General features: G+C 24.7%; 1 protein-coding gene across 1 annotated transcript in view; it reads right to left on the bottom strand.

Moving 5' to 3' along the window:
• Positions 1 to 11,591, bottom strand: part of LOC126899263 (uncharacterized) — a 22,236-nt gene extending 10,645 nt beyond the window's left edge. The window contains exons 1-4 of the mRNA XM_050673974.1: positions 11,566 to 11,591; positions 5,720 to 5,774; positions 4,127 to 4,159; positions 332 to 349 (exon numbers count right to left, since the gene is read on the bottom strand). Of these exons, the coding sequence (XP_050529931.1) occupies positions 332 to 349; positions 4,127 to 4,159; positions 5,720 to 5,774; positions 11,566 to 11,568 (109 nt within the window). The 5' untranslated portion in view covers positions 11,569 to 11,591. The remainder of the gene's footprint in view (positions 1 to 331; positions 350 to 4,126; positions 4,160 to 5,719; positions 5,775 to 11,565) is intronic.
• Positions 11,592 to 12,103: the final 512 nt, after the last annotated feature.

The following is a 12,103-nucleotide window of genomic DNA, read 5'->3' as shown; positions in this document are numbered from 1 at the left end:
ACAGTTAAGCGGTGGCTGAGAAGGAGCTGACACGACCGCGGGGTGTCAACGTGTGACAACGCCGTGGCCGTGTCAATTTTAAATAATGAGTTTACTGAATTTTAATGGTATATTGAACCATGTTAATATTTTGATATAAATGTTAAATTTGTTCAATTTATTTTTATATGTAATACAACAATGTATGGAGGTGAATATTCAAATTTCAATAATTTATATTCTAAGAGTTACTAAAATCAACATGATATGTTGATTTCAGTGGTATTTTATGAAAGGAATGTTACCTAACTAATACTCTTAGTTGAATTATTTTTAATTAAAGTGTACTTACTTGATACTCCCGACATTGCTATAATGAAACATAAAACATATAATAATGAGTAATACAAATTGATTAAAATTTTTATAATACAAAATTTTTCTCCATAATTATTGAAAATATAAAAAATTGTGTTTCAAATTATAAGTTTTTATTACAACGCAACTCATTTAATTATGTTTTGTATTGTTTAATAATGTCCATAAAGTCTATTAAAAAAATAACTTAAAAAATCCCAGCATAGTGGCGTCGTGGTACAATAGGGACGAGGCGTATTTGGGACCAGTATAGATTTAATCTGACTGTGATTAAAATTACTGTGATAATAAAATTCGAATATTTAGTTCGATGTGTTTTAAAATCGTGTTTTTTTAGTTTCTTTAAACTATATTTATTTTTACTTTTTAGTTTCATGTTATGATAGTAGTTATCAATATCATGTTTATAACAGGTAACGGGAAATCAGGGTTCGATTCCGGGGAGGGACTCTGAGAAACGGCTACCACATCTAAGGAAAGCAGCAGGCGCGTAAATTACCCACTCTCGGAACATGGTGATAGTGACGAAAAATGAAGATAACGGAATCATCCTTTGTAATCGGAATGAATACACTCTATATCTCTTAATGAGTGTAAAGCGTGTTAATATATATTTCTAATAGTAATTAGAATATATATATATGTATAGCGTCTTAAGTATGTAAACGTATCATGCATTAGGTATAGCCTTGTTTTATGGGCGGGGGGAACGTTATACCTGATGTATTAACGGCGTCAGGGGTGGTAAGAATGGCATGACGTATGGCATGGGGGTCGTATTAGTCAGTCAAAATAAAAATTTGTATACAGGATGATTTTTTTATCATACCCACTCAATTACGTACATAATAATAATTTAAACATTCNATCATACCCACTCAATTACGTACATAATAATAATTTAAACATTCTTTTTTTTATTATCTTTAGTTAAACATTATTCTTGAATTTTTAACTATGTAATACTTTTTAAGTTCATCCCTTATGCCTTGTAAGGGGGTCCACTTTGTTTTTTTAAATGGGAACAAATATTTTGAATTTAATAAAATGTTTGAGTTTTTAATTTAATAGTAAATGGCATTTGAATTTTTAATATAACTTAAATCGTTTATTAGATAATTTATTATAAAGTTTCATATTTTTGAGTTAAAATACAGGTATAATACACAAGGGATTACAAATATAGGTAGCTAATTAGTTTTTTATGACATTTCTGTCTCAGTCACGGATTGTTTATTATAAATTACAACTATCAATAGATATAATTTTTCTATTGTCAGTTAGTGTATTTATAAACTCACAACAATGTACCTTACTATCATTGAGAATAACAATGCTGTTTACCTGCTAATATCATAAAAAAACAATTAGCTACCTCTATTTGTAACCCTTGTGTATTATACCAGTATATTAATTCAAAATTTTGAAACTTTAAATGATTATATCTAATAAACGAATTAAGTTATATTAAAAATTCAAATGCCATTTACTATTAAATTAAAAATTCAAACATTTTATTAAATTAAATCTAATAAACAAAAACCCAGCACAGGGGGGTCGCGGCACAGTGGTGACATGGTATAGATAGATGATGTATAATGATATCTGACAGCAATTAAAATCACTATAAAAAAAAAAACGCTTCGATGCAAATCTTTAGATAGTGTTTAATTTTAAAAAATTGGTGGATTATTCCAAAAGCTACATGATCTGCTAGTTTATTATTAATATCCTAATTAAGATAAAGTATGTCGAATGAAAAAGGGATTATTAAAAAATATTATTTCTCATAATAAAATAATGTTGATCCATATACTTTTCAATATGTCATAGCATTATAAAGTTAAAAATGTATAACATAAAATCGAGAATTTTCAGACAATAATAGCATTCGGTAGCCATTTTCACGTTGAAGATAAAATAAAGTCCGAAATTTTTTTTTCGCATAATAAATTAAATTACATTAGCTTTAATTTAAGATATATATAAAAGTGTCAGACTTTCCGGAACACTTTCAAAATTTAGTTGAAAAAATTAGTTTTTTGTGAAAAAGTTGTCATTTTAAATCCCCCCCCTGTGGGCAGGTAAAGGGTTAAATTTATGAAAAAAATATACCAAATGAAAGGTAATAATATTTTGCATCTATATAAAAAAGAATTATATTGATATGTTCATTTTTGAAAATGTTATGGCACTTTTAAGTAAAAAAAATTGAAAAATATCGAAAATTAGCGATTTTTAAATTAGTAATTTTTTTGGAGGTTTCCCCCATTTACTGGGAACGAGGAAATTTTTTTCTATATTTTTTCTATATTTATAACTATATTCATATGCAAGAAGTGTTAGAAACGCTATTGTTATCTCTTTATTAAATTATTTATTACATATTAATTTAGTTTATTGCTTAATAGATAATATTGATTATATTGCCCATATGTGACAGTATGACAATTTTTACTTGACAATAGTTATCATAGTTTACTGTCTAGATAAGAGTTGTAATGAAAGGTCAATGTATTATAACATTTTCCTGGCGATTTTCTGCTTTTAACACTATATCGTCTTTGCAAAACATTTACTATTAACATATTATTTTTTAATAATCACCTATTTTACTTGCTTCCTCTGCTATGGATACCAAATATCTGGGCCAATAACTGATTGAAAGGTAGGAGTTAAAAATAATATTTAATTAATAAAAGGTAAAGACATCATGCATCTATAAAAAAAAATATATTGATTTTGTTATTTTTAAAAAAATTATGGTAGTTTTATCTAAAAAAAATTGAAAAAAATGTTAAAAATTAACGATTTTTAAATTAGTATTTTTTTGGAGACTCAACGCATTTACGGGATACAAGGGAAAATTTTTCAATTTTTGAGGGTTATGTCTTCGACTAGATACAATTTGTGATATTTTGACGAATCACTTAAAGAAATTGGTTTGGTGAAAGGTGAAAAAAAGTGGTAACAGACACAAAAAAATAAAAAAATAAACACATCTTAGTAAAACAATATCTTCTCAGTTATATAAATTAACAAAATAGCAAAATAAAAGGGGACAAAAAAGGCCAAAAAATGGGCACTATACTCTCGACATGCTCTCAGTGTCTCGTCAGTATACTCCCATGGCTCATTCTACATTGATCCAGGCGTGCTCCCAGTATTGACACAGCTCATTAACCTCAATCATTTAATTAATGTGTAAGAAGTGAACAGACACGTTCAGATTTATTTAAAGTAAACGAGACGACTTAATTCATTCTCTAGACATGCTCCGGAAACATAAAGGTAGGCACTAATTAATTAAATTAATAAGGTTTAAAAATATTACATTTTTTTAAATATATGGTTAACATAGGAACAAAGAAAGATTGAGTGATCACTAAAAAAATCACTGTGTCTTTCTATTACCTTTTCACTATTCTCATAAACCCTCGAACTCATCCGAGAAACTTTTATTATCAAAATAAATAGTAACTCTTTTTCCCCTTAAAATATTAATCTCTTTCTTTTATTTTTTGAGTTACTATAAAAATAATCAAAGGACAGAGGTGTTGGATCAGCTCTCGAAGGAAAATACCGAGGTGATACAAAGTTGTTAGAGTGGTTTAATTATTAAATTAAAAAAGAAATTTGAAAGATAATTCAGTAGAAAATTTTGTTTCATAGTTATGATTGATTTTTTATACCTATTTTAATTTTGTAGTAATAAAAAGCTTGTTTTATTATTTAACTTTTAAGTGAATGCGTGATACATTCAACTTACTTGACGTGGCTTTACTCATTGACATGTAATGATCTAGAAAAAAGTATAAATGTAATCAAAATAATTAACTTATTAAGTTTTAATTGAAACTGTTGTTTTTTTTTTTTTAATTGAAATAATTTTTTAAATCCTAATTATACTCTTTAAAAAAAGCTTTAATTTTTTATATAAATTTGGTCTATTTTTTACTTTAAAAATTAAAAAATAAGACACAATAATTGATTATAAAAAAACAACACGCTATATTATTATTTTTATAATTATATATTTTACAGCAACAACTTATAAAATGTTGTTCTTTTATTACTAAATTTTTCAAATTACTTATAAATAGAATTGTCCACAATATTTTAAAAATCTAATCATTTTTAATGTATTAAATATTTTTAAATTGTTCAGGAAATACTCCGGACTTTAATCATATGAAGTTTTTCTTATTATGAGTCAAATTATATATATCCATATGAGTGAGTGGGTAATTATCCAATTTACCCCGTTTTAAAAAAAAAAAAAAAAAAAACAAATATAAAAATTATTTAAGTGATTGGTATAAATATTTTCATGGAGAATTTACGCAAATTTTAATGTTAATCCAATATTTATATTAAATGAACGAGGTTGCTTTTTCCAAAAATAATGTTCTAGCTTCAATGGCTTATGATAAATTGAGTTAACAAAATTTAGGGTAATTCTCTTAATAACAACTGATATCTTCTCATATTCACTCGATTTCTTTTAAAATAATAATTATGTTAAGAAAATCATTTTTGGTATTTCTCAGTTTCATAAATACCTTGTGATTTATCTATTATAATAGTTTTTTCATTCATCCTTTATATAAGGTATGTAAAATAAATTGAAAAAACATAAAAATCTAGTAATATTTAAAATTAAAAAAGACCAAAAAGAATTTTCTTAATGTAACTGTTATTTAAAATGTAATCGAGTGGCTAATATTAAAATAATCCTATTGTAAAGAACAACTTAATAATTTTTTATAAATCGTCTATAAGTATTATAATCTTGTATAGTAGGTAGCAACATGAAAAATTTTTTGTTAATATTATAATAATTAATATAATTAGATTAACTATATAATTACACGAATTAGCTATATAACTAGTTAATTTATTACAAATTGTTTAATTAAAAAAAAATAATTGGTCCAACTTTATAATTTTTTATAAATCGTCTGTAAAAATTATAATACTAAAATATTTAATATCAATTTCATACTAAATTTTATTATAGTATTTATTCATTTATGTGTTATACTTATTTTATGTATTTATTTAAAGGGTTAAAAAATAATTGATCTTTAACAACTTTTAGATCAGTTAAGACCTTTAGACTTTTATGATGTTATTAACATTTTTATGCCTAGATGAGAGCCTAGGTCGCATATAGTGCGAACTGAAAATATCTAGTGCTAAATTTAAGAATACTTGTACCTCAATTCTAGGTATTACTTAATATCATTAATAACTGACGAAAGATTGGTCCAATAGTTATTATGAACAAGTAATTTTTTTAATTAGATCAAGTGTTCTACGACAAAAGAAATACTTTGAATAAAAACAATTAATTTATTACCATTATGAATAATCATAAATGTGACAGTTGAAGAGAAGACTAAAGAAAATAATTTCTGAAAAATCAATAATTAATATTAGAAATATTTAATATTTAATTTGTCAAATATTCTACTTACCATTACGATTTGTTGAAAAAAATAATGTGTAGTGTAAAATGCAACAAATATCTTTAGAAGATTTTAATATATTTAGTTGAGTTAAAGGGCTTTTATAGATGTTTTTTATTGACTAGAATGAATAGTTTATTCAATTGTTATATATCATTACTACAAATGTATGACAGAAAATTATTTTTAAACTTGTTTTCACATTTTTTGATTAATACATAAAAATATTTTACCTACATTTGGATACAATTTTTTTAACCTTAGCCATTCGATTTCTCTTAATTCATTAAGATCATGGATGTTAAAAATTATTACTATTAATCTATAATCGTGAAAAAATTTAATGCATCTTTTTTCAAATTTAAATTCGCAATTTTTCTACAATAGATAAAAATATTTTCTTTACACTTGTATATAATCAATTTTTATTTATTTTTATTTTTATTTTTTATTATTTAATGAGTAGTATTAAATCTGTAAACATGAAAACAATATATTAAAATGTTTAAACTAACAGCCTAAAATTTCAATTTATGTTTTTTAAATATACAGAGTTTTTTTTGAAAACTACAGAAACTCTACAATAATATGTAATTAAACAATTTTTTTTTTATACCTTTAAGTATAAAAACGGTAGCACAGTGGGGTCGAGGCACAGTGTGGACGAGGCATAGATGGGACAAGTATAGATGATATCTGACAGTGATTAAAATCACTATCATAAGAAACGCTTCGATGCAAATCTGTAGATAGTGTTTCCTTTAGAGAAATTGGTGAAATATTTTAAAAGCAACATGAACTCTTATTTCTTTAATTATATCCTGATTAGTAGTTCTTTGATTTTAAAATATAATATATGAATAAATACTAATTATAGTTTTTAAATTTAGTATGAAATTGTGAGGCCAGCTATGATGTATGGTTAATAGTGTTGGGCGGTTGATAAGAAAGTAGAGCAGAGAATAAGTGTAGCAGAGATGAGAATGCTTAGTTGGATGAGTGGAGTGACTAGAGAAGATAGGATAAGGAACGAGCATATAAGAGGAAGTATAGGTGTTGCGTCAATCGTGGATAAGATGACAGAAAATAGACTTAGATTGTTTAGTCATGGTATGAGGAAAGAAGAATCGAAAGCTGTAAGAACAGTTATAGAAATGAATGTTGAAGGAAGAAGAGATAGAGGAAGACCAAAAAAGAGATGGAGGGATGCTATTGAATGCGATTTGAGGACAGCTGATGTGAGCGTAGAAGATGTGGGAGATCGTGTCAAGTGGAATCTTAGGATAAGGGTGCCCGACCCCAAGTAGTTGGGATTAAGGCAAAGAAAAAGAAAAATATTACCAGATATTCCGGTGGCAATTGACATAATATGATTGTTATTTCGGAATGTACAATTTAGCGTTTAGTTGGGTTTAAATAATATAGCGTCAAATCAATTACCTACTCTATCGGTTGTATCTCAATATACACTACACTTTAATGATACAATAAATAAATAAACTCACACATACACACATATGCATTTATAACATTGTGTCTAATGTAAGTATAACATGATAAAAAGTAACCGTAAAATGAAAAAAATGGAATATAAATTTTATTACTCATATTAAATGTAATGTAACTCGAAAAATATTTGTTTAAATGAAAAAATATAAGATTATATTTTTATTTATAATTGTCTTTTAAACAACTTTTGTGCGAAACTTTTTTTTGTAAGTTAAATATTTTTTTTTGAGAAAATTAAGAAAGCTCATATTTTTGAACTTTTGCGAGGATTTAAAAAAAAAGCTCAATTCCAATCTTGAGGACTATTAGTATGTCATTATACATATTTTAATTCAACTTTTAAAAAAACAAAATTTTTTCCGCAATTTTTCCTTTGTTGACTGGCCTAGATGTCAATTTTAAACTTGTAATTGAGCTAAAAGTTATGGTAATATATTCAATTTATTTTACTATAAACTTTCATAAATCTTTATCAAAAATTTTTCATCAACTTTAAAGAACCAAAAAAATAGGTTAAAATTGAAAATTTGGACTGATTATTTTTAACATATTAAAAATCAAATCAGTAATAATTTGAAAACAAATTTTTTTTTCTTTTAATTATTATTTTATATATATAATTAGTAATAATATAAAAAATTAGAAGTGATAGAAATAGTCTACTTGCAGATTTGAAAACAACGCGAAAAGTTGATTTAGAAAAGTATATTTTTGCTTCTGATGAAAGTTCCTTGTAGTCCAGTGCATTTTTTTATAGTAACAAACAGTTTTTATTGAAAATTATTGTATCAAGCCCTTTAAATTTTTATACACGTAAAAGTAAAGCAAAATATAACTTCTTTATTATTTTTATAATTTCTCCGTTTAAATTACAATATTAAATATCAATTTCATACTAAATTTAATAATTATAATTAGTATATATTCAAATATTATATTTTAAAATCAAAGAACTACTAATCATGATATAATTAAAGAAATAAGAGTTGATGTTGCTTTTGGAATAATCCACCAATTGCCTAATTAAAACAAAAAAAAAAAAAGTTTGTTGGGAATTTTTTCTGCTATTCTGCAAAATTACTCCTTCGTTGACTAGAATGAATCATTAAATAGAAAATTTTATGAGAATTAAAACAATGTTATTTTTAAGATTAATATGCAGTCAGAAAGTTTTATAATTATTATTTATTGTAAATTTATCAGAAAAACTCATTATTTTTTGCATTTTTATCGTAATAGAACACTTAAATAGAAATCATAGTAATCATTTCTAAGTAATTTTTGATATTTAAAAAGATTCTACTATTGAAATATCCAGAACTGAATTAATTTTAATGATTTACTTTAACTAAAAAAAAAAAAGTTAATATTTTGAATCCCTCTTGTGGGCAGGTAAAGGGTTAGATTTATAAAAAAAACCAAATGATAGATAAAGACATGCATCTAAATAAAAAAAAATATACTGATTTGGTCATTTTTGATAAAGTTATAACAATTAACAAAGTTATAAGTTTTATACACTGGACTACAAGGAACTTCCATCAGAAACAAAAATATACTATTCTAAATCAACTTTTCGCGATGTTTTAAAATGTGCAATTAGACTTTTTCTATAACTTCTAAGTTTTAATATTATTAAAAAATAGTTTTTACATATAAAAAAAAATAATTAAGAACAAAAAAAATTGTTTTAAATTAATACTGATTTGATATAATATTTAATATTAATTTGATTATTAATAAGTTAAAAATAAGGAAAATGACATATTTAACCAATTTTGTTAATCGTTTAAAGTTGATTGTTGTAAATGTTTATAATAAAAAAAAAAAATTTATTTTACCATAACTTTTAGCTCAATTGGTAAGTTTGACATTGACATAATTAAATAGAAAATTTTATGACAATTAAAAAAATTGTATCGTTAAGATCAATATGCAGTCAGAAAGTTTTATAATTACTATTTATTGTAAATTTATCAGAAAAGCTCAATATTTTTTTGCATTTTTATGGTAATAGATAACTTAAATAGAAGTAATAGTAATAATTTCCTAGGAACTTTTGTTGTTTGTTGAAAAGATTCTATAATTGAAATATTGAGAACTTAATTAATTTTAATGATTTACTTTAACTAAATGTACCAATCAAAACAAAGTTGTTAAAAAGATTTACTCAATTGAGTTTATTATAAAATTTGATTATATTTGTAAAAATCAATTGTTAATTCAGGAGAAAAAACAATCATTTTTTTTAGAAATGATTTATATAGCAACACGTTAGAAAAAAATTTGAATATTATAGTCTAATAGTAGCACACACAAACAGAGTAATAAAATTATTAAATTACAAAGTAAAATGATTTAATTTTGTAGTTGAAACCTATCATATCAAACTTCATTCGTTAATAAATATTTTGAAAACATTAGAAATTAATGATTTTAATTGTCTTTATGGAGACGATGTAATAACTAACTGTTTAATTGATAAATTAGAATTTTTTTTTCAATTTTTGAGAGTAATATCTTCAACTAGATACGAATTGTAGTAATTTGACGTATTGTTGAAAAAAGTAGGTCAAGTTAGAGCAGAGAAAATAAATGATAGTCACAAAAAAATATCTTCTCGGCTTTGCATCGAAGCGAAAACTTAAAATATAGTAAAATAATTTTAATACGAATAAGAAATTTCTTCTTGCAAGGGGCGACTAAAGTGATGGGATCCTTGATCTTTATTGAAGTTATTGAATCTAAATGTGATAAAAATCAAACGAGTTAAAATTTATACTAACTTAAAAAGAATTAAGAAAAAATGCAAAAAATTCATTGCCATATGCGGGTTGGAACCTCGTACCCCAAGCGTGTAAAACATAAATTTTACCAACTCGGCAACCGTACGTTGCTTCCGGCGGTTGAAAAATTGGCTATTTAAGCTAGTTCAAATTTCAAAGTTATTTTTCTCGACTTAAAAGAAACAAACATATTTAAATAAGTTTAACTATCTATACTATATCAATTTTAATTTATATAATATTTATGAAAATCTGTACTCCCCTTGTCAGGTATTTTAAAATAAAATAAAATACAAAACCCAGAATTTTAACACAAAAATAGCATATTTTTGCATACGGTAGTCATTTTTACCATGAAGACAAATCCAGAGGTCAAATTTTTTTTTTTCACATTAAAGTATATTACATAAGCTTTAATTTAAGATATATTTAAAAGTGTCAGTATTTCCGGAATACTTTCAAAAATTAAATTGAAAATATCGTAGTAACAATACGCATGTTTAAAGTTTTGACCCCCCTTGTTAAAGGGGTATGATCCGATTTACAAAAAAAGCGTGCCAGATGAAAGGGGTATATCAATATTTATTATAAAAAAATAATAATATAGATCCATACATTTTTCCAAAAGTTATATAAAATATAAATTAAATAATATAACATATAAAATCGAGATTTTTTTCACGGAAATCGTACGTTTTTCTTTAACTTTGATGTCCGTTTTCACCACGAAGACAAGTCCAGAGGTCAAATTTTTTTTTTTCAAATTAAAGTATATTACATAAGCTTTAATTTAAGATATATATAAAAGTGTCAGTCTTTCCGGAACATTTTCAAAAGTTAAGTTGAAAAAGTTGTCATTTTGAATCCCCTTCTGTGGGCAGGGAAAGGGTCAAATTTACAAAAAAAATATACCAAATGATAGGTAAATATTTAAGGTATCTATAAAAAAAAAAAAATGATATTGATTCGATCATTTTTAAAAAACTTATGGCAATTTTAAGTAAAAAAAATTGAAAAAATATCGAAAATTAGCGATTTTTAAATTTGTAATTTTTTGGGGGATTTCCCCCGTTTACGAGGAACGAGGGAATTTTTTTCAATTTTTGAGGGTAATGTCTTCGACTAGATACGATTTGTGATCTTTTGACATATTGTTCATCAAAATCGGTCAGGCGAGAGCTGAGATTGAGCGTTCACAGACAAAAAAAAAAAAAAAAACACATCATAGTAAAATTAATACCTTCTCAGCTTCGCATCGAAGCTAAAACCTAATCATTAATTTTCTTTAACTACCATTTTTAGTTGGATAATGTGATAAAAAACAAATTCTCAAATAATTTTGTTCTTAGAACTTTTATAATTTTTTAATTATATTAATAAGTTTTTTTATAATTTGTTTTCGCAATTGTAAGGGTGTGGGGGAAACGTAGTATGCCGCTTACCATGAGACGCGTAACGCGATTGGGTTGGGACAGTGTCAGTGTATTAGTCATTTAAAATGATAGAAAACACCATTATGAATAATATTTGGAAACCTGTTTCAGATATAATTATCTGGTCAAATTTGGGTACTTTACAGATTTATTTTTAGACAATTTTTTCAACTTGATTTTTCAATATGTTCCGGAATACTGACACTTTTATATATATCTTAAATTAAAGCTTATGAAATATACTTTACTATGAACAAAGAATATTTCAAAAATTAATTTTTTTTATTCTCTGAACTGTAAAATTTCTTTTTATTGCACGAGTATCTTAAATATTCACGTGTATTTTAATCCATTTTCTTAATCTTAACACGGCTACAAAAAAAAGTATGTCGAATGAAAGAAGTATACAGGGTGATTTTTTTATCATAACCCACTCAATTACTTGAGAATAATAATAATTTTAACATTTTTTTTTTTTATTATCTTAAGTTACATATTATTCTTGAATTTTTAACTATGTAATACTTTTTAAGTTCATCCCTTATGC

Source organism: Daktulosphaira vitifoliae, unplaced genomic scaffold (assembly GCF_025091365.1).
Source record: "Daktulosphaira vitifoliae isolate Bord-2020 unplaced genomic scaffold, ASM2509136v1 Scaffold_2, whole genome shotgun sequence".
In the NCBI taxonomy this organism is placed as follows: domain Eukaryota; kingdom Metazoa; phylum Arthropoda; class Insecta; order Hemiptera; family Phylloxeridae; genus Daktulosphaira; species Daktulosphaira vitifoliae.
This window is presented reverse-complemented; position numbering and strand designations above follow the sequence as displayed.